This window comes from Canis lupus, chromosome 12 (genome assembly GCF_011100685.1).
Source record: "Canis lupus familiaris isolate Mischka breed German Shepherd chromosome 12, alternate assembly UU_Cfam_GSD_1.0, whole genome shotgun sequence".
Classification (NCBI taxonomy): Eukaryota; Metazoa; Chordata; class Mammalia; order Carnivora; family Canidae; genus Canis; species Canis lupus.
Genome location: NC_049233.1, coordinates 59,036,087 through 59,063,120, shown reverse-complemented (window position 1 = coordinate 59,063,120; position 27,034 = coordinate 59,036,087). Strand labels below are relative to the sequence as shown.

The window sequence follows — 27,034 nt, the reverse complement described above, 5'->3', positions numbered from 1 at the left end:
GTTAGCAGATCATACATGTAGAGAAAATAGATGAAAATTGATTTTTCAACCTAATCAAGAACTCTAATTCCTTGATTTCCCATCTGTTACTGTCTTTGATCCATATTCTACTGGTTTTGTTTTCTTCCTGAAATAGCCAAGACTTCATGATCAATTTTTCTTTTGTTGATAACCTTAACTTACCCCTGACTACCTGGCAAAATTCCAACCATCAATCAATTGAACCATGTCTCTGCGTCTGGCCAGGCGCTAAGCACTAGCAGGAAAGATCACACATTGATATAGTAGATTTGCTTTACATTCATAGGTTCCAAATTTTACTTGCATCATTCAGATCACCTGGGAACTTCTAAACTGCTTTTCTTCTGTTTCCCTAAAGTAAGCCATTTCCAAGCTTCACCAGACTCCTCCCACATGCTTCCCTACCCTGTCATGCCTCATTCTTATATGACAATATTTTTACTGAATGCAAATAAGTCCTTCATGTTTGAATTCCCTCAATTCCCATCCCTGGCCCTTCTCCCCACCCAGAAAAAAACCTCAAACCCCTCCCCATATCCATATTCATGATTCCATCCCTTGTTCTTTGATTAGAGGTCCTGACTCCATCTGCCTTGGACCCCATTCCTTTCATTTCTACATTACCCCTTTTCTTTTCCTGTGTGTCTTTAATTTCTCCATCTCAGTGAGTATTGTCCCTTCAGCTTAAAAGAACTGCCTTCTGTTTTACCAAAAACCTTCCTTCAAACCTATCCCTCTCCAATAACTTGTGATTAATAAAGCTCTTTTAACCACTGGTCTTCTGAAAATACAAATCTATATTCACTATTTCTTTTTTGACTTCCAAACCATTGCAAACAGGTTATTGTTCCAAATAGGTAATAAAATGTTTTTACCACAATTACCATTTATCAAATCAAAAAGAGAGCCCTTAAACCAAATCATTTTTTTTTACTTCTTAATTTTACTCATTTTTGATATTTGATATAATTTATTATTTCCTCAATCTTAGAACTTATACTCTGTTGGGCTCCATGATGTCACCCTGCTCTATTTTCTTCACATATTTTTTTTCCACCTACTTAGCTGCTCTTATGGGGTTCCCTTGCTATCTCCTTTTCTCATCCTTGAAAAGTTTACCTTTTCCAGGTCTCTGTCACTTGCTGTTGCCTTTTTTTTTATGTTGTCTTTATTTATTCTGAATATACAACAATTTTTCCTGTGTCACCTAAATCTATATAGTCCAAGTCTTACCCCTGACTTCTAGCCATATCCAAATGCAGTTGTATGTTTCTATTTTGACATTCCATAGATATCTCTTGTTTTTTTGTTTTGTTTTTTTGTTTTTTTGTTTGTTTTTTTAAGATTTATTTAGTCATGAAAGACACAGAGAGAGAGAGACACTGGCAGAGGGAGAAGCAGGCTCCATGCAGGGAGCCCAACATGGGACTCGATCCCGGGTCTCCAGGATCACACCCTGGGCCGAAGGCAGCGCTAAGCCGCTGAGCCACCCAAGCTGCCCTCCATAGACATCTCTTGCTAAACATGTCAGAAACTCTGCCATCGGGCAGCCTAGGTCGTGCTCCCTTCATAGAGCCTGCTTCTCTCTCTGCCTGTGTGTCTGCCTCTCTCTTTCTCTCTGTGTCTTTCATGGATAAATAAATGAAAATCTTAAAAAAAAAAAAAAAAAAAAAAAAAAGGAAGAAAGAAACTCTGCCATCTTCCCTGTATACTTGTGTATGGCATAGTAGTTCACTCGGTTCTCAAGCCCAAATCCTAGGGAGTCACCCTCAAATTTCTCCTTAACACCTGTCACCTGAATCATTAGTTAGATATCAGTTCTTTTATATTTCATTTGCTAATAAACAGCTCTGATCCAGGTCTGGGAATGTAGTATAAAACACAGAGTGCAAAATTTTAGGAAGTTATATTGTGTTTTAAAATGCTTTAAAATAGTGTTTTCATTTGGCAAGTCCACTATAGAATTCTAGATGGATTAATAATGTTAGCTATATCAAGCAGAACTCTCAGTACATTAAAGAAGATATAAGAGGGCATTTTTTTAATAACCTCAAAATGCAAAACTCCAAATGTTATAAAGGGGGAACATGTGACACATTTGGATATTTAAATATTAAAAATTTCCAACCAGTAAAGACACTGCCAAAAAGTTAAAATATAAGACAAAATAACAAATTATTTATAGCACATAAAATAAATGTCTTTTATATTTAATAGTTATAAATTAATAAGAAATGCAAACTTTTTAAAAATGTAGAGAAAGCATTTCACTTTCATGGTAGAAATAAACACACTTAGCATTATAGAAAAGATGCTTAAAAGGACATGAGAGTTTTAGCAGAAGTAAAAACAAAGTGTAATTTGAAAGCACCCACTAAAATCAGCCTTGTGTTTTTACTTCTAGGGATCTAATGTATGGAAACAATAGCACAAACACACAGATATATTAACACCAGTATTCACTGCAGCTTTCTTGTTAATACCAAATATGTTAGAAGCAACCCAAATGTCCAACAAAATATGAAATGGTTTAATAAATTATATTCATACCATAAAATGCTACATTGCAGCCTTTAAAAAGAATGAGGTAGAGCTGTATGAACTAGACTTAAAAGATATGTCATATTCTCACTGGAAAAGGAAGCTGTCCTCTATATATAGCAGAGTCCTGTTTATGTAAAGAAAAAATGTGCAATATATTTATATTCTCATTCATTCATTTAGTGAACATGCGCCAACCACATAGTTCTAGATGCTGTGGATAGTTGACACTGTTCTTATTTACATTGAGATTTTAGGTTTGGGTAGATTAGGAAGCCTGTACACAGAAGGATATGCTGCGAACTATAAAGGTGTTTTTATAATAGAGATGGAATTCGAGGGTTGTTTGGGGCATGTTCACATTTTACCATGTAAATTAAAAATATGTGCATACATATACAGATAAACACAGATAAACAGATACAGATAAAAGGGTTGAAATGTTCAAAATGACACAAAAATCAGAGATTTTAGCTAATATCCAACTTAATAATTTCGAGCACACAGGAAGTTATGAGACAAAGATGAAGCATGAAGAAGCCTGGAACTGCTAGGCATCACTGCTTTCCAGGTCCTTTCTTGCCATTTGGCTCTGGCCCGGATTTTACATAGGAGTTCTCAAAAAGAAGCATGCAGGGCATCCTTTACAGGAAAGAGAGATGTTTTAATCATAAATGTTTTTATTTTATACCATGATACTTACATAACTTAGTAATGTTGTTCAGGGAGCTATGCCATAGAAATCCATACACTCCAGGTTTATTTACATTGAGCCGCCTAGAGAGCCACATCCATCAGCTAAAAGCATGAGGATAAGGACTTTCCTAGAACTATAAAACATTAGAGATCAAGTAAATATCATTAGTATATTTACCAAGAAGGCTATCATTAGCAAGTTTACAAGGGAATTTGACTAAGACATCTTTCCTGAACATGCCCACTTAAGGGAGCAAATAGATTGCAGGCCTGCTGCTCATGCTTACTACATGTATGTACACAGACACATGACGTTATATATTTGTATAATATATATATATAATATATATATAACATTTTGAAACAATTATAAATTTAGAAATATTTTGTTAATTATCTATAAAGGTACAATTTCCTATATATAATATATAAATATAAACTATATAAAATTAAATGTATATAAACTAAATATATAAAATGTACACCTTAATATATGATACAGAAGTATAAATTGTGTATCATATAGATATATAACAACTAAATATATAATATACTCATCCTACAAGTTGATATCTCCATAATATAATGAAACTCCAGTGGTATAGTTGATCACTACTATGGTCATAAACTTTTGATGGCTTGTTCTTTGTTATCAGAGGAAAAGTGTTTAAATTCCTTATCTGCACATTAAAGACTATTGGATCTGTGATCTGTTTGTCTAATTTTAACTTCTGCATATTCTTGAGCTGCAATAGGTTCCAGCAACACAAAACTGTGCATTCCTTCCCCATTTCCTTTCCAATACCATTGACCCTTTTCCAGAGATAAATTTCAGCTCACTGGAGCCAGGATGTGTTATTGGTTATGAGATTAAGGATGATAAATGCAAAATTGTGTGTCTTTATCACTCCACACATTCATCAGTTGAAAACCTACTCTTATTTGGAATCTGCCAAATATCACTTCTGCTATAAAGTGATTCCTGGTTCACCATTCAGAATGAATTACACCTTTTCTGTATTACCTCTCTGCTCCTTTACTTTGTACATTTTTAGCACCACTGTCATCCTTATAATATTGCAACTTGCTATAATTAATTCTGTCTTCATTTGTATCATTTACTGAATTTTAATATCCTTGATAGAAGGGTTTATCTGATTCTCCTTATATTCTTAATATGCTATGACAAAGCTCATAACTAAGTTTATTAAAAAGCAAAGTTCATGTTTTTATTTGTACCTTTTGATTACCAGACGTTCCCAGTAGATGGCAGTGTTTTATGTAGCACGTCAACATTTGTAACAGAAGCACCATTAGAATCTATTCTAATACAGTATAGATTGTGTTCAACTTCTGAAATTGTGTGGTGGTATTAGGGACTAGACCCACGACACATTTCTCATGATTGAGAGGAGTTTGGAAAAGAAAAAGTATAAGAAAGACCAAATCTGCATTTAACATTGGACTAATATTAGTTATCTTCTTAACTGTCTGAATTTAGATTTTTATATAAGGGCAAACATCATGAAAACTTACTGCTTAGTTTTGAGCTAATGATGAAGAAGCTGTAATATATTAAAATTCTTTCAACACTGAATACTTTTTAGGAGAGTATATCTCAAATATAACTTTGAGATTTGGTTTAGGACATAGAATTGCAAGTTATTCTCATTTAAAAGAAAGTATTTTGCAGGCTGATTATATAGATTGAGAATAATAGAATTATACTCTTAGGTAAAAGTGTAATTTAGGTTCTTGGTACCACCAGTACTACATAGAACTACTATGCAATTAAAATCACTATTCTAATTACTGTAAAGGATTCTCATCACAGCATGTAAAGGAAGTTTCTTAAGTAATAGGTATGTTCATTGTTTCCCCTATAGAGGCTTCCTTTGTTTTTAGTTGGGCTTGGTTTGGGATTTTGCTGATTGTTTTAGTGAAAGTAAATTCGTTGTCAGATGTTGTATATGTATTTATACTTTAATTTTCATCCATCTCTATCATGTTTAAATCCTCTCTTCCTATGTTTCTGCAAACAGTCTGTATGTGTAGATCTCTGTTCTATTCATTGTCTCCCCATTGCGTAAAGTTTAGGCCCTAAGCCAGTGTTGATGGATGGCTAATTCTGGAAGCATTTATATTACTCACATTGGACTACTTTGCTTATATCCACTGAATCTTTTAGACTGAGCAAACTTATCAACAGCCTCCTCAGAAATCTGTGAAATTGTTGATAGTATCCTCAAAGAATCACAATATATTTTAATTAACAAGTAAATAGAAGTTTTTGGCCATTCCCTGGTATTATCTTTCTAGGTATATCACACTGTAATCCATAGAAAGTAGCCTACATTCTTTTGGTTTTAGAACTTGCTGAGTTTTTTGTCAATAAAAATTGTTACAAAGTTCCTGTAGCTATTTAATGTAAATTCCCATGTGTATTTCTCAGTATCCTGGGTAGAAAGTATTGAATGGTGGGTATGTAACTGTTGAATCAAGCTTGTGAATTATGGCCTGCAGTCATACATTAGAGGATTCTCAGTTGACCTCTAAACTCAGTTGTCTGCTCTCTCCTCTCATTCATTTTCTTTCTGCTCCAACTTGTTCCAGTCTGCCTTTATACTTACTTTATACTTAATTTTTGCTTCTGTTTGAAGGTTTTTATTCCTGATCATCTCTCAAATATCCCTTCTTTAGCTAGGCTTTTCCTCATTATCTCACCTAATGTACGGACCCTCCCATGATACCCTTTATGCCATTACCCTGTTCTGCTTTACCCATGGCACTTATTGATACCTGAAATTGCCTAATTGGTTTGTAAGTTTATGGTTGTCTCTCCCCCACTAAAATGTCAGCTCCTTGATTAAAAAGACACTAATGTTTATTGCTATTTCCTATTGCCCCCCTCCCCTACTCCAAAATACACTTAGGTACACAGTTGAAATCTGTTGACTGACTAATGAAGTGGTTGACAAAGTCCTCTCTGACTTTACTTAAAATGCTATCCTTGCTTATTTGTAAGAAAGAATTTTTTTCTTTACTCCCTTTTCTATCTGTTGTGATTTATTTCATTCTTGAATCCTTTCTGGTAATAATGAATATCAAATTGGAACATACATTGTCCACTCTTTCTTTGTGAAAGCAGATTTAGGGCAGCCTGGGTGGCTCAGCGGTTTAGCGCCGCCTTCAGCCCAGGGCGTGATCCTGGAGACCCGGGATCGAGTCCTGCGTCGGGCTTCCTGCATGGAGCCTGCTTCTCTCTCTGCCAGGATCTCCCTCTGCCTCTCTATCTGTTCTTGAATAAATAAATAAAATCTATTAAAAAAAAAAACAGATTTATAAAATTCTAAAAATCAGTGAATGAACAATAATTTAACAAAATATGATTTCTAAGGCTTATTGAGTTGTTTTCTGGATAATACCACCTAAAGGCAAAACTTTTTGAATTGAATTCGAAAGCATATCTTGAAAATTCACTTACTTTTTATTTTCATATTTTTTTCATAGTCTTCTATAAATTTAGTTAATTTATATTATAACTTTTACAAATCCTTTGATTTGTAAATTTAATGGAGCAAATGAATTTGTTTCTTTAATGAGTCTATAACACTGGCAGACAAATGTTTATGTCTAATCAGTACATGATAATCTCAGTTTAGGGCTTTTTTGCAGGGGAGGTTGGTTTTTTTGTTTTTTGCTTTTTGTGTTTGGGTTTTTTTAAGATTTTATTTATTTATCCATGGGAGACATAGAGACAGAGGCAGCAACATTAGCAGAGAGAGAAGCAGGCTCCCTGCAGGGAGCCTTATGCAGGACTCAATCCCAGGACCCTGGAATCACAACCTGAGCCAAAGGCAGACACTCAACCACTGAGCCATTCAGGTGCCATGGGAGGTTGTTTTTATATCCAGATAAATACCTTTAATTTGAAGGGATCATTGATTTATAATTTGCAGTTCTTATTCTTTTACAAAAGTGGTAAGAATCCTCTGTCTATAGAGCCATATATATATTTCATAGGTAGTATTTCATTTACTCCTCAGATAGGCCCAGATATAATCTACAAACTCATTTTTAAACTTACAGGGCCACAATTTATCTTATGCGTATAAGAAACATTTGTCTCAGGAAGTATACCCAGCATTTGGATTTTCCTGACCTGCATCTGCATTGTATTTCAGTATGCAAGGAGAAATCTGACATTGAGAATTGCTCACTTAGGTGCAGTAAATGTGAGGACACCAGCATGATACAAGCAAATTTTGACCAAAGAAGAAACACAGGAAACCAAAGAAATAATTAAAATATTTACCCATATGTACTTTCATGAACCTCCTTAATTTACTTACAATAACAAGAAGGTGAAAATGACATATATTCCTAGATTTTAAAAAATATTAATAATTGTATATAGCCTTTTGTTAAGGTCAGAAATCTTTTTATATGCATTCTCTCATGGGTTGATTAACTTGCCAAATTCATTCTAAGTCATGTATACTTTTTAGGATCACATTAGGGGTTTTCAAACTTTTTTTCGGGTAGAAATCATTTTCTAAGACTTTTATTTAGAAGTGAAGTATACAGTGAGGGTTAACGAGGTAGATACGAGGGTTAACGAGGTAGAAGAATGAGTGACATAGAAGACAAGTTGATGGCAAGAAAGGAAGTGAGGAAAAAAGAGAAAAAAGACCATGAGGAAAGGTTAAGGGAAATAAATGACAGCCTCAGAAGGAAAAAATCTACGTTTAATTGGGGTTCCAAGGGCGCCAAAAGGGACAGAGGTCCAGAAAATGTATTTGAACAAATCATAACAGAGAACTTCCCTAATCTGGGAAGGGAAACAGGCATTCAGATACAGGAGATAGAGAGATCCCCCCCCCCCAAATTCAATAAAAACCGTTCAACACCTCGACATTTAATAGTGAAACTTGCAAATTCCAAAGATAAAGAGAAGATCCTTAGAGCAGCAAGAGACAACAGATTCCTGATCTTTATGGGGAGAAGTATTAGGTTAACAGCAGACCTCTCCACAGAGACCTGGCAGGCCAGAAAGGGATGGGGGGTTATATTTAGGGTCCTAAATGAGAAGAACCTGCAGCCAAGAATACTTTATCCAGCAAGGCTCTCAATAAGAATAGAAGGAGAGATAAAGAGCTTCCAAGATAGGCAGAAACTGAAAGAATATGTGACCACCAAACCAGCTCTGTAAGAAATATTAAGGGGGGACTCTTTAAAAGAAAGAGGAAGTTCAAGGAAACAATCCACAAATACAAGGACTGAATAGGTATTATGAGAATACTAAATTCATATCTTTCAATAGTAACTCTTACTGTGAATGGGCTTAATGATCCCATCAAAAGACACAGGGTTTCTGACTGGATAAAAAAGCAAGACCCATCTATTTGCTGTCTACAAGAGACTCATTTTAGACCTAAAGACATCTACAGCTTGAAACTAGAAGGTTGGAGAACCATTTACCGTTCAAATGGTCCTCAAAAGAAAGCAGGGGTAGCCATCCTTATATCAGATAAATTAAAGTTTATCCCAAAGACTGTAGTAAGAGATGAAGAGGGACACTATATCATACATAAAGGATCTATCCAACAAGAGGACCTAACAGTCATGAATATTTATGCCCTGAATGTGGGAGCCGCCAAGTATATCAATCAATTAATAACCAAAGTTAAGACATACTTAGATAATAATACACTTATACTAGGAGACTTGAACATGGTGCTTGCTGCAGTTGATAGATCTTCTAAGCATAACATCGCCAAAGAAACAAGAGCTTTAAATGATACACTGAACCAGATGGATTTCACAGGTATCTACAGAACTTTACATCCTAACGCAACTGAATACACATTCTTCTCAAGTGCACATGGAACTTTCTCCAGAATAGACCACATACTGGGTCACAAGTCAGGTCTGAACCAATACCAAAAGATTGGGATTGTCCCCTGCATATTTTCAGACCATAAAGCTTTGAAACTAGAACTAAACCACGATAAGAAGTTTGGAAGGATTTCAAACATGTGGAGGTTAAAGACCATCCTGCTAAAAGATGAAAGCGTCAACCAGGAAATTAAGGAAGATAAAAAGATTCCTGGAAACGAATGAGAGAATAAAGATACAACCGTTCAAAATCTTTGGGATACAGCAAAAGCAGTCCTGAGGGGGAAATACATCGCAATACAAGCATCCATCCAAAAACTGGAAAGAACTCAAATACACAAGCTAACCTTGCACCTAAAGGAACTGGAGAAGGAACAGCAAATAAAACCTTCACCCAGCAGAAGAGAGTTAATAAAGATTCGAGCAGAACTCAATGAAATGGAGACCAGAAGAACTGTGGAACAGATCAACAAAACCAGGAGTTGGTTCTTTGAAAGAATTAATAAGATACCAAAACTGGAACAGGAAGAAATAAAAAACCTGAACAGGCCGATAACCAGGGAGGAAATTGAAGCAGTCATCAAAAACCTCCCAAAACACAAAAGTCCAGGGCCAGATGGCTTCCCAGGGGAATTCTATCAAACGTTTAAAGAAGAAACCATACCTATTCTACTAAAGCTTTTCAGAAAGATAGAAAGAGATGGAATACTTCCAAACTCGTTCTATGAGGCCAGCATCACCTTAATTTCAAAACCAAAGACCCCACCAAAAAGGAGAATTATCGACCAATATCCCTGATGATCACCGATACAAAAATTCTCAACAAGGTACTAGCCAATAGGATCCACAGTACATTAAGAAGATTATTTACCATGACCAAGTGGGATTTATCTCTGGGATGCAAGGCTGGTTCAACACTTGTAAAGCAATCAACGTGATAGATCATATCAGCAAGAAAGAAAACAAGAACCATATGATCCTCTCAATAGATGCAGAAAAAGCATTTGACAAAATACAGCATCCATTCCTGATCAAAACTCTTCAGAGTGTAGAGATAGAGGGAACATTCCTCAGCATCTTAAAAGCCATCTACGAAAAGCCCACAGCAAATATCATTCTCAATGGGGACACACTGGGAGCCTTTCCCCTAAGATTGGGAACAAGACAGGAATGTCCACTCTCACCACTGCTATTCAACACAGTACTAGAAGTCCTAGCTGCAGCAATCAGACAACAAAAAGAAATAAAAGGCGTTCAAATTGGCAAAGCAGTCAAATACTCCCTTTGCAGATGACATGATACAGTACATAGAAAACCCAAAAGCCTCCACCCCAAGATTGCTAGAACTCATAAAGCAATTTGGCAGGTGGCAGGATACAAAATCAATGCCCAGAAATCAGTAGCATGTCTATACACTAACAATGGGACTGAAGAAAGAGAAATTACGGAGTCAATCCCATTTACAATTGCACCCAAAAGCATATGATACCTAGGAATAAACCTAACCAAAGAGGTAAAAGATCTGTATCCTAAAAACTACAGAACACTTCTGAAAGAAATTGAGGAAGACACAAAGAGATGGAAAAATATTCCATGCTCATGGATTGGCAGAATTAATATTGTGAAAATGTCAATGTTACCCAGGGCAATTTACACATTTAATGCAATCCCTATCAAAACACCATGGACTTTCTTCAGAGAGTTGGAGCAAATCATCTTAAGATTTGTGTGGAATCAGAAAAGACCCCGAATAGCCAGGGGAATATTAAAAAAGAAAAACATAGCTGGGGGCATCACAATGCCAGATTTCAGGTTGTACTACAAAGCTGTGGTCATCAAGACAGTGTGGTACTGGCACAAAAACAGACACATAGATCAATGGAACAGAATAGAGAATCCAGAAATGGACCCTCAACTTTATGGTCAACTAATATTCAACAAAGCAGAAAAGACTATCCACTGGAAGAAAGACAGTCTCTTCAATAAATGGTGCTGGGAAAATTGGACATCCACATGCAGAAAATGAATCTAGACCATTATCTTACACCATACACAAAGATAAACTCAAAATGGGTGAAAGATCTAAATGTGAGACAAGATTCCATCAAAATCCTAGAGGAGAACACAGGCAACACCCTTTTTGAACTCAGCCACAGCAACTTCTTGGAGGATACATCCACGAAGGCAAGGGAAGCAAAAGCAAAAATAAATTATTAGGACTTCATCAAGATAAAAACTTTCTGCACAGCAAAAGAAACAGTCAACAAAACTAAAAGACAACCTATGGAACGGGAGAAGATATTTGCAAATGACGTATCAGATAAAGAGCTAGTATCCAAGATCTATAAAGAACTTAGTAAAGTCAACAGCAAAGAAATAAACAATCCAATCATGAAATGGGCAAAAGATATGAACAGAAATTTCACAGAGGAAGACATAGACATGGCCAACAAGCACATGAGAAAATGCTCCGCATCACTGGCCATCAGGGAAATACAAATCAAAACCACAATGAGATCCCACCTCACACCAGTGAGAATGGTGAAAATTAACAAGACAGGAAACAACAAATGTTGGAGAGGATGTGAAGAAAGGGGAACCCTCTTGCACTGTTGGTGGGAAGGTGAACTGGTACAGTGACTCTGGAAAACTGTGTGGTGTTTTAACTCTCAAAGAGTTAAAAATAGAACTGCCCTACAACCCAGCAATTGCCCTGCTGGGGATTTACCCCAAAGATACAAATGCAGTGAAATGCCGGAACACCTGCACCCCAATGTTTATAGCACCAATGTCCACAATAGCCAAACTGTGGAAGGAGCCTCAGCGTCCATCGAAAGATGAATGGATAAAGAAGATGTGGTCTATGTATACAATGGAATATTACTCAGCTATTAGAATTGACAAATACCCACCATTTGCTTCGTCGTGGATGAAACTGGAGGGTATGATGTTGACTGAAATAAGTCAGTCGGAGAAGGACAAACATTACATGGTCTCATGCATTTGGGGAATATAAAAAAATAGTGAAAGGGAATAAAGGGAAAGGAGAGAAAATGAGTGAAAATGAGTAAAACAAACAAGGGGTAGTGTAAAGGGAGGTGGGCGGGGTTTGGGGTGATTGGGTGATGGGCCCTGAGGGGGCACTTGGTGGGATGAGCACTGGGTGTTATACTATATGTTGGCAAATTGAACTCCAATAAAAAAAAAAAATTTAAAAAAGAAGTGAAGTATACAAAATTATAAAGGAAGAAGGGATATGAGAGCGCAAAAGGACTATTGTAGGGACATGGGGCTGCACAATACCACTTAGTATTTCTGCAGAACCCCTAGGGCTTAAGATGTGAATGGCTCTTTACAGTATCATGCTAATGATACAAATTATTACCCTTAGAAAATTTTGCATCCTAATTTAAAATGAGAGATTTGTATGTGATTAAAATGATTCTTTCTTTTGGCAAATACTAACCTCCCATATTGCTAATGTAGAGAATTTGAATAATGTAATTGATATGGTAAAGTGAGCAAACATATAGAATTGTACATCATATGAAATTGTACATCTCAGATCTCCATGGGACATTTTCTCAAAGCAGAAATTAGATATATCATAGTCTTTATAGAATACATTAGAAATTTAGAAATAACTTTTAAATGATAAAATTAAGTATACACCTCTATCTATATAGATGTATGCATATATATATATACACACACACACACACAGAGGCACACATACATACATACATGCATACATTCTACACTTTTATATCTTATAAAATGACGACTGCTAACCTAAGTAATTGGAAGATTAATGTCCTCCCACTTAGAGGTCAGTAAGTGATCATGGTAGGAAGGGAGTGAAGGAGAGAGAAACAGCACACTTATATACAGAGTACAAATTATTTTCAGAATAAAAATTCTAAAACGAAACAGGAATGAAGGGACCATAAGTAAGTTAATTATTAAATGTTGAATGATGGACAGTTTCAAATAGGATATTCTAACAAAAACAAATGGAAAAAATAATAAAGCTGAAAAATACAATTAATTATAAATTAGGAAAGCAGTGGAATTTTAAAAAGAAACAAGTAAAATAGACTTCTCACAAGTCTAATCACAAGTAGAAAACCAACAAGTAAATAAAATTAGAAATGATAAAGACCTTTTACAGAATATTTGGAAACTTAAAAAAAAAAAGATGACAGTGCTATAAACGATCATGAATTAGACCTGAAAACATAATTGGAAGAGAGAGCTGGACACTGTTGAGTGCTGATGAGCAGTTAAACAGATAAACTCCTTGTCATGTGAGCTCTTTCGTGGTCATTTCTGTGCTTCTAACCAGACACCTCCATTCACCAGTTCATACCACTAGTTGTTGCTAAGTGCAGTACCTTAAATTCACCATTCTTTCTGGCCTCCCTGCCTATCTGCTGTTTTCCCAATCTAGAATGCTAGCAACCATTACCTATACTCAGCACGCCTTCCCTGACTTACCTGGGTTTAATTAGTGACCCCTCTCCATTATTCTCACAGTTTTTAGAAAGTGCTGCTATTAATAGGACACATCACAATGTTTTGTGTCATTATTGCATGTAGACTCTAAGGTCCCACTCTTTTGGCACTGTGCCTTGTCTGTAAGAGCTTAGTAGATAGTTGGTGAACAAATTAAACCAAGGTTATTGGTAATGCTCAGAAACAAAATGAGAGTATTACACTATACCAATGAACAAAAATTGTGGCTCAATACATTTTTTGAGTAGTTTGTAATTTTTTCCCAAGTTTTGGCTAATTATCCCATGCAATCAAACTTTCTCTATTATAAATATAAAAGTATTTTAATATAAAGTGTTTAATAATAATTTGTTAAGTCAATTTGAAAACTTTTCCTCTGTGATGATGAATAGTTGTGTTTGTTTCTCAGAAATTCATTTGTTTTACTGATATGCTCAACTATATGTTACTATGATAAAAGGAATACTGTATAATAGGTAAAGAATTATGGACTAAGTAAGCAATCTATATTAGGGAAAGAAAATACTGATTTTATAAATGAGTCTTCAAGAATTTTTCTAAAAGGTCCCTGGAGGAGCACCTGTGTAGCTCAGTCAGTTAGGCATCCAACTTTTAATTTTGACTCAAGTCATGATCTCAGAGGTCGTGAGATTGAGCCTTGCATCATACTCTGTGCTGGGCATGGAGCCTGCTTAAGATTCTCTCTTCTTCCTTTTCCCCTCCCTGCCTCTTAAACCAGTATCAATCCATCAATCAGTGTATGCCTTGGAAATAACTTTTCATTAAATGTATATGTACACATAGTTTCAAATATTTGTCATGCAAATGTCATGCATTTTAAATTTAAATTTGTAAAAGACTAGAAATATTTTACCTTGCTTAGACTTTTATGTTTTTGTGTTTTTAGCACCTGAAATTATAAATTGGTAAAACTTATTTAAAATCTAATCTGTGTATGTCACTTATCCTTATTACATTTTTAGAAAAAATAAATAAACATTTAACTAGTAGGATTTTCAGAAAATCTACTAAAATAGCTCAGGAAATCTACTAAAATTACATTCTTAATTATTTTATATTACTCTTAATGCCCAGGTTTAGGACAGTTCTCTTTCATATTATTTGTCTTTTAACTATGTGTTGTTAATACATATTTGGGGGGAGATCTTGTTCTGTTATAAATGTTTCATACTCTCTGTTTATTAAAACTGATTTCAAAGCCTGTAAAAATCCAAATGGGTTCAATCTATGTCATACATTCAATAATATAACCCTTGTAGGTGGAATCCACACAGAGTATGATAAGGATTCTTGGGCTGTCTGCAACCTTACCCAACTACCTCGATGTTGCTACATTTTTACATGTTAATCCTTGCATTGGACTTTTCTACTTTGATGGCCGTTTCCGACCAGTTCCTCTTGGACAGACATTTCTGGGAGTTAAAAGTGCAAATAAGGTAAAATTTTTTAAAATAATATACTTTTCTAAAACTGTTTTGTTGCTGTGTTGTTTAATGCTTGAGATTTCTCTAAAAGACCTAATTTGTAAGATTACAAATTAAACATCTTAGACAAAAAGCACACTTCCTTAACAATATGTAGTAAAAAAAAATAAAAAAAAAAGTTAAAAAAAAAAAAAAACAATATGTAGTAAAATAACTCCTTCGAAAAGAAGTTGCTTATAGTGTGTGTTACTGTTATCAATGTATATTTTGTATTTTTAGCTAAGAATACAAGTTATATATAAGGTTATAAATTTCAAAAAGTTATTTTGATATGATTGAAGGCTAGTATGAAATATAAAAGGCGGGATCCCTGGGTGGCGCAGTGGTTTGGCGCCTGCCTTTGGCCCAGGGCATGATCCTGGAGACCCGGGATCGAATCCCACATCGGGCTCCCGGTGCATGGAGCCTGCTTCTCCCTCTGCCTGTGTCTCTGCCTCTCTCTCTCTGTGACTATCATAAATAAATAAAAATTAAAAAAAAAAAAAAAAAAAAAAAAAAAAGAAATATAAAAGGCTCATTAAACAAATAATACACATTATGATATGATATTCCTCTAAAATAAAAAAATACGTTTTATGCAATTGAAAAATAATTCCTAGTAGCAACTATTAATGGAGGTGTTCTATTTTACTTTTAATGTTTTATAATTACCATATTGACTATATATATGTGGCATTTCTGAAATTCCTTATAATGCTTTTAAAAGTTTGTTTATGGTATTACTTATATAGCATTTACACTATTAGAGGGATTATTTTAGACCTTGATAATATCGTGAAGGAATATTTTACTTTGCTCTAAATTTATGCATTTTATATTTTAATGACACTTTCTTTTCTGGAGAAGAAATAGGTTTAAGAGAAAATTCATGCCATAAGACCTCTTTATAAGAGAAAATAAGATGGAATCATGTGTTATTATGTCAGCCTTGGTCTTTAATGTTTTGCATTACTTGTCTAAAAAGAATTTTATTAGTAAAGTAGGGTCATTTTACCTTACACTATTACAAATAAAATACTAAGCTAAAAAATACCAGAAGTGACTCTCACTACAGTAGTGTCTATGCTCCATTTACAATGTATCAAAGTAAGATATCTTGTAGGGAGCCATTTCAGACGTATGGCCAAAATGATAGTTCATGATATGGTAATTGTTATGATGTACATAGTTTATCATTAATTATTTCAATTGCTTTTCGGTATCATTTGCTTTTTTTCAGTCACTATATTTGATTATTTAGTATATTTTAATGTTTCTTTAGAACACATGTAGAGCTATTTTTATAGCTTTATAATTTAAATGATAGGTAGTTATCAGATAGATACAAATAAAAATTTTTCAGATGCTTTTTAGACATTTTAAACTTTTTTTTGTAAATTGTATCATATAAATTGGTAAATCACTTAAAGCTAATTAAATTCAAAGTATTTTCACCATAATAAGCATTATAATCATAAAAGAAATGACATCAGGTCATAAACCATCATAATTATTTTGAAAGTTTACAAGTTTGGCAAAATTAGAAAAACCTTGTACATATCTTGCATACTGTAAATAGTAAGCTAATTATATGTATTACATATTTTTTTTTGTCTTACTAAACAGAATATTATTTTTACTCTTAGTGAAATACACAGTTGGTAACCATTAAGCATTTCCCTAGGGTGTTGTTTAATATATTTACTAACTAGTTATTAATTTGTCATCTTGTATGAAAGGAAATCCTTGTAGGCTCCTCAGAGTTTCATTCAGAAGCACGTGATGTGATTTAGTTGTCATGAAAGAATATAGGAAAATGGTGTGCCTGACACCTCTAATTTGAAATAATGGCTTTGGCCAGAACTCAACCCAAAGTATGCTGAAAAAATTATTGCAAGCTGAAGTTGTTTTTGAATCATTAAAGGAGAGTAAATTATCTTCTGATTATCCTCATTTTACGTAGTCACCACAAGTCATAAGAGTAACAGAATGATAAAACATTTACTTTATTAAAGCAAAAAGTCTAAATTGTAGTCATTTCAGATATGTATGACATTTTCATCCCCTCCACATTCTTAATAAATGATGCAGGCTGGATCACATGCCTATTCCTTTGGATTAACCGTCTTACCTTTTTGGTTGGAAGTTTTCCTTGTCATTAAATGAGAAAATGAGACCGTTTCTTAACTCATGAATTTAATATTAAATTTCCAATTAATCTAAAAAACATTTCTGTAGTAGAAAAATATCTACTGCTCTCCATATATATTACAGAAACAATATGGTTCCTTCAAGTTCAGCTTTATTTACCATGGCATTCTACTAGTACTGTTCTCATGATTTTGAGAATTCCACAGGAAAGCTCTGTAGTTTATAGAATGAAATAGAAGAAAAACAGCCTGAAGAATGGGCTTCCCAAGAAAAGACAGTGAAAAGAACTTTAAAATCATTCTACAATATCTACAACTAGTATATTATCCTTAAAGTTGTCTTTAAAAAACTTGGCACACTTAGAAAGTTGGTACTCTGAATATATGAGGTTTTTATTTGTACTTCTAAACTAGATTGTTTTTTATTAGACTGTTACATACTAAGTATTCATATGGAATTTGTTGCTTCTGCATTCTGGTTAATCTGAAAGGGAAAAAAATGCCTTAAAATCTGCAGAGTTTTGTCAGTAGTTATAAAGTTTATAATGGCTTCGTTTTATATTATTTGTGTTTTAAAAACCTTAAGATACAACAGTTGAATAACATGGACGAAGTATGCTACGAAAGTGTTTTGAAGCAAGTAAAGGCTGGACACCAGGTACACTTTATTTTAGCTTGTTTTTAGAGAATACTAAATGGTTAAATTTATTGTTATGCTCTTGAATTCTGAGATAATGACTGGGAGGTTTTATTTCTTAATAATTCTTTAGTTCAGTGGTTAGCCATATAAGTCATAAAATATTCAGATAGTATTATCCTCCCAATATTGATAGGTCATTGCTATTTTGTTTGCCATTCAATAAATAAGAGAGAAAAGAATTTCATCCTTTACATTTCTTTTTTTTTTTTAATCTTTTTGAATAGCGCAGTCTTCTTTCATACCTCAAAAATTTTAATCTGTATTTTTTTACATAATGTAAAAACATGAGACGTTTTATTATTCTTATTGTTTTCATGAAGCAGTATCAACTTAAATATATATAATAAAGTTTTATATTGTTTTATTGTGCTTAGAAATTAGGCAGTTTTATTTTTAAACTCCATTGTTCAAAATTCTCCAGTCAAGATTGTTAAAGAAAAAGTGGAATGATAATAATTGCTTATATAAAACTTAATCATTGCCCAATTGTATATTGTTGTTTGGATCATTTTATTTTATTGTGGATTTTTTTTTCTGTGTTATTAGCTGTTTATGACACATAAAATTAAATACTTTCTGGTCCTTTGGTTTTTAGATTTGTTTTAAGAGCACTGAAATCCTTTTTTTCCAGACTAAATCTTGTTTCAAGCCCCAGTATATAAACAAATCAAAGATGAATTAAACGTGCAGCCATGGAACACTGCCCACTGAGCATCTTTGATGCACTTTGCCATTTAAAAAAAAATAGTTTTAAAATCAGATTTCTAGCTAATCTCAAGAGAATGTCCTTAGGTTTAAGAATAACTTTTAGGGAAAAGAAATTATGATTTAATTATATGATATCAGTGACTTACCTTTCCTAATGATTAGCAAATGTCTGAAACTGCTGAAATTATCTTACATTATTTTCACTGAATTAGGCAGGTATTATTATCATCATTTGAAAGATGAGGAAAATGAGGTGTTTTGCAAAATAAAGTAACATGTTTCCATCATTTTACTAGTGCAGTTATAAATTCCTTCCATGTGAGTGTAGAGTCTCCACTAACTGTGTGTCATTATCACTCTATGGGCATTTATTTTATATCAGTGTATTTTTTTGGTCCTCATTAGAAAACATCTTTATGAATTGCATTATTTTTTATGTACAAATAAAGAAATGGTAATGCCCAATATTCTTTCTGCAATCGAAAATCTTGGGCAGCCTGGGTGGCCCAGCGGTTTAGCACTTGCCTTCAGCCCAGGACGTGAGACTGGAGTTCCGGGACCAAGTCCCACATCAGGCTACCTACATGGAGCCTGTTTCTCCCTCTGCCTGTGTCTCTGCACCTCTCTCTCTCTCTCTCTCTCTCTCTCATGTCTCTCATGAATAAATGAATAAAATCTTTAAAAAAAAAAAAAAAAGAAAAAGAAAAGAAAGAAAATCTTACCAAATACCAACTACTTTTTCTTAGTCAGGAGCCAGGAAACTTTTTATGTGAAGGGCCACATAGTAAATAATTTAGGCTTTGCTGCCCTTATATTCTTTGTTGTAGCTACTCAGTTGTGCTGTTGTAACATGAAAGCAGCCATGAACAGTAATGAACAATTGGACACAGCGGTATTTCAATAAGACTTTATTTACTGAAACAAGCAGCAACTGCATGTGGCCTGTTTTCCCTGTTCTAGATTGCCTCACAGGATTTATTTGTAGTGAATCTGATAATACTAAAATGTTATGTAGATAAAGTTTTGACAGCATTTCAGTGAAAATCCTAAAAGAAAGAAATATCCCGTATAGCCATCAATATCTGTGCCTTCTTTGTAAAAGAACAAGAAAAATTCAGTGTAATCAAGTAGATATTACTGCCGTGGACTTTTATTTCTAACTTTTATACTGCTGAAAATTTAAACTGCATTATAGGCTAAGGAATGTGACTGTGGAATCCTTAAAACCTATTTGTATACATTATATTAAAAAATGTTAAATAAATATTTAAATGTTTTCTCCATTGAATTTTAAAAAAAAGATATTCTTTTTTAGAGCAATTTTGAGTTTACAGCAAAATTGAGTGGAAGGTAGAGTTCTTATAGTGAAATGACTGCTCTCACATATGTACAGCTTCCCCCACTATCAACATTCTACACAAGAGTGGATTTATTTCAGTCAGTAAACCTACATTGACATGTCAATATCACCTAAAGTCCATATTTTACCTTAGGGTTCACTCTTGATGTTCAAGAGTGTTCACTCTGTTCTCTAGGTTTGGACAAATGTATAATGGCATGCATGCATGCATGTATAATAGGCATGTATGCATCCACCATTATAGTGTCAAACAAAATAATTTCATTGCCTTAAAAACCCTCTCTGTTCAGCCTGTTTGTCATTCTTTCTCATTTATCCCTGGATACCACTGACCTTTTAAATCTTTTTAATTCCTCTGTAGTTCTACCTTTTCCAGAATGTCATACAGTTTATAACCTTTTCATATTGGTTTTTTCACAATATCTGAAGTTTTTCAGGACTTGATAGCTTATTCTTTTTAGTACTGAGTAATACTCCACTGTCTGGATATACTACTGTTTATTTGCATACTGAATGACATCTTGATTGCTGCCAGTTCTGGCACTTATGAATAAAGCTGCTATAAATAACTGTGAATGGGTTTGGGTTTTGTGTGGACTTAGGTGAACAGCTTCTTTAGATAAATACCAAGGAATGTGATTACTGGATCATATCGTTAGAGTATGTGTAGTTTTGTAAGAAACTTCCATACTGGGCAGCCTGGGTGGCTCAGTGGTTTAGCACCACCTTCAGCGCAGGGCCTGATCCTGGAGACCTGGGATCGAGTCCCGTTTCAGGCTCCCTGCATGGAGCCTGCTTCTCCCTCTGCCTGTGTCTCTGCCCCTCTCTCTCTGCGTGTGTGTGTCATAAATAAATAAGATCTTTAAATAAAAGGGATCCCTGGGTGGCGCAGCGGTTTGGTGCCTGCCTTTGGCCCAGGGCGCGATCCTGGAGACCCAGGATTGAATCCCATATCGGGCTCCCTGCATGGAGCCTGCTTCTCCCTCTACCTGTGTCTCTGCCTCTCTCTCTTTGTGACTATCATTAAAAAAAAAAAAAAAAATTTAAAAGATCTTTAAATAAAAAAAAAAAAACTTCCATACTATCTTCCGAAGTTATATATACCATTTTGCATTCTCACCACCAGTGAACAAGAATTCCTGTTGCTCCATAGCCTTATTAGCATTTGATGATGTCAGTATTTTGGCCATTCTAAGAGGTGTGTAGTGTTATTTTCTTGTTTTAACTTTCATTTCCCTATGACAAATGATGTTGAACATATTTTCATATGCCTATTTTCTATCTGTCTATAATCTTTGGGGAATTGTCTGTTTAGGTCTTTGGCCATTTTAAAATCAGATTGTTAATTTTCTTTTTCTTGAGTTTTAAGAGTTCTTTGTATACTTTGGATTAAAGTCATTTATCAGATGTGTCTTTTGCAAATATTTCCCAGTCTGTGACTTGTCTTCTTGTTTTCTCTTCATTGTCTCTTACAGAGTGGGTTTTTAATTTGTAATTAAATTTCAAATTAAATGATGATGATCATTCCAAATTAAATGATTAATGAGCTGGATTTAATGAGCTGTGGAATCCAGCTCATCAGTTATCTCATGGATTGTGCCTTTGGTGTTGTCCAAAAAGGCATCACCACATCCAAAGTCACCTAGATTTTCACCTATATAGGAGTTTTATGGTTGCATTTAGACCTATGATTGGTTTTGAGTTACATTTTGGGAAGGGTGTAAGGTCCATGTCTAGATTATTTATTTTTGCATGTGGCCATCCAGTTGTTTCAGCACCATTTGTTGAAAAGACTGTCTGTGCTCCATTTTATCACCTTTGTTCATTTTTCAAAGATCAGTTGGCTGTATTTATGGCTTCTTTCTAGGTTCTCTGTTCTTTTCCATTTGTTTAGATATTCTTTAGCCTATACTAGAGTGTTTTGATTATTGTATCTATGTAGTGAAGTCAGGTAGTATTATCCTCCAACTTTGCTCTTCAACATTGTGAGCTATTTTGGATCTCCATTTAAGTATGAATGGTAAGAAAACATTATTTTTTTCCATAATTTTTAATCATGATAGGATTTCTATCACAGGAAAACTTTTTTCTAATCCATGATAAATTTCATTATAAAAGCGAACTCTTAAAGATTTTTTTTCTTTTAAAATAATGGAAATTAAACTATAAATACTTTACTGTGTATGGAACATATAAATAGACATATTTTGGCTCTAGTCAGGAAAATACTTACTACCCCTTTTGAATAGTTTTAAAAATGCTATAAAAAATATAGCATTAAAGACACCACTGGGAGGAATGTTAGTGTTACCTCTAGAATTAAAATTAAATTAAAACAATCATTTTCCTTCCATTACAGTTAGCACTTAATGACCAGATGAGTAGATACTTGTTTCATTACTTTGGAACACAAGATTGCTTTTAATAGAAATAAATCACTTCTTTTAGAATAAAAATAAGAATAAAAAAAGGAGTTTTTGTGAATTATTTCTGGTGAGACTAATAAATTATATAAACATATATGTACATAAATGAACATAACTGTAAATACTAATAAAAGTAAATGGCTTAATAATGCCATTACTGCCAGTACTGTAACTATTGGGGGCCTTAGGAACTACAGGTTAGGAACTACTCTTTGTAACATTATTTGCCTTTATCATGATGTTTATAATTGTTCTTTAATTGTATTTGTTATGTTATTCCTGCCTTTTTTCATTACATTACAAAATCTTACGTTATAAAATATTTATTTAGGGGCACCTGGGTGGCTCAGTCAGTTGAGCATCTGCCTTCAACTCAGGTCATGATCCGATGGTCCTGGGATTGAACCCTGCATCAGGCTCCCTGCTCAACAGTCTGCTTCTCCCTCTTCTTCTGCTCCTCCCCTTGCTTGTGCTCTCTCTCTTTCTCTCTCTCTGTCACATAAATAAATAAAATCTTAAAAAAAAATAAAATAAAACAATAAAACAAAATATTTCTTTAAAGAATAAAATGCACCCTTATTCCTAAATGTTGGAAAGAGCAGTAGTTGTATCTTCTATTGTAAGTAAGTAAAACTCCAAGTAGATGTTGTAACTTAAAAGATCCTAGGAAGATTATTTCCTCTTCTTTCACTGTTACAGAGGCTAACATGTCCTCCTAGGAATCAATTCATAAAGTGTGCTGGCTGAGGGTGTTTGGTCAGTAGAGATGAGATCTTACTGCCATTCCTTTCATTCTTAGTATGGAAGTTGTATAGCACATTACTTTTCAAAAAGAAGGCTACCACAGGGCACGCACTTGCAGTTATAAATTCTAAAAGGACAAGTTGGGATGGAGGGCTGGGTTCACAGCACTGGCTTTCTGTTTAGAAAGGACAGAGTTGGATGGGAAACCCCAGGGGAGACTTCAGGTGACCAGTGGCTGCTACTCTAGGACATGAGGAGCCTGAATGGAGCATGTGCAAAGCTGAGGCATTACCTCCCTACCTTTTGTGTGCATGTCATAGGCATTGACAATTGCCAGCCTTTTAAGGATGCATAACCTCCTAGCTCTCTTCCCCTGCATTCCTGCCTAGCTAAAAATGTACCGTGGGTGATTGTGTAGAGTATGATTGCAATTTGAGAGCCCACAGAAACACACTTCGAGATCAGGGATTGTGTCCAGATCTGTGCCTCTTTCCAAATAAGAATTAAAGCAGGATAACTATGGCCCTCTTCAGGCTATTCAGGTTCCCTACAAAGTCAGGTTGTTGTTTTTTTTTTTTAAAGATTTTTATTTATTTATTCATGAGAGATACAGAGAGAGAGTGAGAGAGGCAAAGACACAGACAAAGGGAGAAGCAGGCTCCCCACAAGGAGCCCGATGTGGGACTCTATCCTGGACTTCGGGATCATGCCCTGAGCCGAAGGTAGAGAGCCCAACCGCTGAGCTACTCAGGCGTCCCCAAAGTCAGGTTTAATTTATGTTTTTGAATGATTAGTGCTGATGTTTATTTTCCATAATAAGCATAATAGTAGGACTTTCTTAAGTTCTGTAGAAAACTTATATATCTCTTTTACTTTTTAAAATTATAATAATAAAATAACACTAAGGAAAATTTATAGAGTTTCACTATTATTTTATCATTTTAAGATGATTATTGTAATTTTTATATACACCCACTACTCATTTTTTATCCAATTGCACATGTAGCATTCAATTTTGTTCACTAAAACTTAATTATTCATTTTAATCCATTACCAAATTATTACTGTATATACAGGTTTGTTTTCACTGCTTTCTTTAATGAATACTGAATGTTTTTCATTGTTTCTGCATGATCCTAACAATTTTAATGTCTGTAAAGAGAGGAAGAGAGTTTTTATTCAGTTTGTAAGCTTCAGACATTATGTGAGTCTCTTTCTACTTTTAATCTTCCCAACCTTCAGTTATAAGCATTATGACCTCCTTTTGTTAAAAGAGAAAATGAATTTACAACATGTTAAGCAGCTTCTCGAGCTATTACATAGAGCTAGTAAAGGCTTATACCAACACTGAAAACTACATCTTTGTGTTGATAAAAAGCCCACAGCGTCTTCAGAACTTTATACTGCTCCTTTGCTGTTAAGCTGACATTAGCTTTTCCTCTATTACTGGTTATTCCTACATTAGTGAGTGTTTTCAGTGTTTGCAATTTTCTGTTATTAAAGATAGTGCTACTGTAATGGTGATATTTTTTGCCTGTTATTTTTTCTGTTGAAACATTTACTCAGGATAAATTTCCTAAAATGGAATTATGGCACAAATGGCTACAATTTGTGGTCTTACCACCTGATCCTATTATACATTCTGAATCGGTTGTAATACTTCATGGTCATAGCAGACCTATGTAGGATTTTAGAAACTTAATGCCATGTTTTTCTGAAAAGTTCTATCAGTGTAATGTGATATAAGATTATGATCTGCTGTGTTTACTATTTTGAATTTGTTTTACAGTTTTAAGGCAAATAAAAAAGTGGTATCATGCCAATGAGCTTTTTTATTAATTAGCAACTATTTTAAATCATGATTACAAAAATACATTTTTGCATATTGTATTGTTCATGCTTTGCTTTGGGTGTGCATTCACTTTGAATGAGAAAAACCTATTCTCCCCTGTGTTTTTTGCTTCATAATTCTGACCATGTGGTCTTTGACCTTTGTAATTTTTTTTTTTTTTTTTTTTTTTTTTTAAGAGAGAGAGACAGCAGTGAAAGGAAGAGAGGTGGGAGAGAGAATGCTAATCAGCCTCCATATCCATTGCAGGGCCTGATGTGGGGCTCGATCTCACAACACTGAGATCATGATCTGAGCCAAAATCAAGAGTTAGACACTACTGACTGAGCCACAGGCACCCCTATAATTGCATTTTTAAAGTGTAGTTTAAATAGAATTAATATAAAAGAGCTTGGGAGGGGAAAAAGAATTTGAACAAATTTAACTTTTGGACATACCAAAAAGCAAAAATGAGAGGGGGAAAGAGTCACTACTAATTCTGTCATCCAGAGTTTTTGTTGGTTAAGTCCTTTCATTTTTTTTAAATGCATTTTATTCCTTTAATTTCCTATCTATTTTTTCAGTTATTCCTGTAGTTTCTCTATTATATTTTATCTATCTAAAAATATGACAGAACTTTAAATAGAAACATTAACATTAAAATACAAATAAACAAAAAATGCAAATAAACAGTTAAAGATGTCCTACTTAAAATTTTAATCAGTATGTTCTATGCAATGATGTCCTTTTAGGTTTTGTGTTCCAGTAGGACAGGTCCCACAAAGTAAAAGTGGACTACAAGAACATACTATTAGTTAAGTTCCTAGTATAGTGTCTTATCTGTCAGGTCTCTCCGGTAAATACACTTTGATTGTGACAAATTTCCTCATCTTCCAAAAATTTAACATCCTTAGTGAGATGGGGATGATGGGAAGTATGAAATGTATCAGGACTACAACACATTGGTTGATATTTGCTTCTAATTTTGCTAGTATTGCCTAGACCAGTACCTTCAGATTATAAGTACTGATTTGTCAGTGTAGTCTTATATTAATGTAATCATATCAAGAGCTCTTATGTAACATAATTTGAAAACAGAACTCCATTTTTTCATTTCTTTATTATATATATTATGTAGATGTAACTGAAAAAGTTGCTCAAAACTAAAATCTTTTTCTGTTTCAGTCTTTTCAAAAAGATCACTCTTATATTTGCAAGTTGCTCTGTCAAGTACTATTTGGTCTGTAAGTTCATTTAGCTTAATATATGGCAGCTTCTACTGATTGCCTTCATAATATGTCCAGAACTCAAATTGCAAGGAAGATACTTAGAAAGGAAGCCTATTATACATTATGATTTTGGAAGCTGAGGTGGATACTTATTTCAACAAAGCTAACAATCTTTGAATTAATCCATCACACGAGAATTCCTATTTCACAGTTACCCTTGGTTACTGAGGCTTATGTGGAAAGTTTGTTTTCAGGGACTTAGAAAACCCGTGTCCCCCTCCCCACTCTCACTGGATTATTTTTTCCCTTTTTTAGCTCCTTAAAGACATACCTTCACTAAGGTGTGGTCTTCTACTTTTACTATAAGGGTTATCAAAGAACTTCCCAAAAGATTAACGTATCTGAATTGTATTTCTTCCCCCAATTAAAGTTGACTATAATGTTATCTCGGTCACTGTCTTTATATAAGGTTCCACCTAATAAATTTCAACAAATGAATTTGTATCCATCTGTCAGAAAATGAAAAACATATGATTTAACAGTCTTTTTACCTTATCATCTAAAATCCAGGTACCCAGGGGATCCCTGGGTGGCACAGCAGTTTAGCACCTGCCTTTGGCCCAGGGCGGGATCCTGGAGACCCGGGATCGAATTCCACGTCGGGCTCCCGGTGCATGGAGCCTGCTTCTCCCTCTGCCTGTCTCTGCCTCTCTCTTCTCTCTCTCTCTCTCTGT

General features: G+C 34.4%; 1 protein-coding gene across 7 annotated transcripts in view; it reads left to right on the top strand.

The window, feature by feature from the left end:
• ASCC3 (activating signal cointegrator 1 complex subunit 3) overlaps positions 1–27,034 on the top strand; it is a 336,407-nt gene that overhangs the window by 131,980 nt on the left and 177,393 nt on the right. For 6 of the 7 annotated variants that reach the window (XM_038554805.1, XM_038554806.1, XM_038554804.1 and 3 more), the window contains 2 exons: positions 14,952–15,128; positions 17,892–17,963. In XM_038554805.1, coding sequence (XP_038410733.1) covers positions 14,952–15,128; positions 17,892–17,963 — 249 coding nt within the window. The remainder of the gene's footprint in view (positions 1–14,951; positions 15,129–17,891; positions 17,964–27,034) is intronic. The other variant, XM_038554808.1, reaches the window with a different exon arrangement.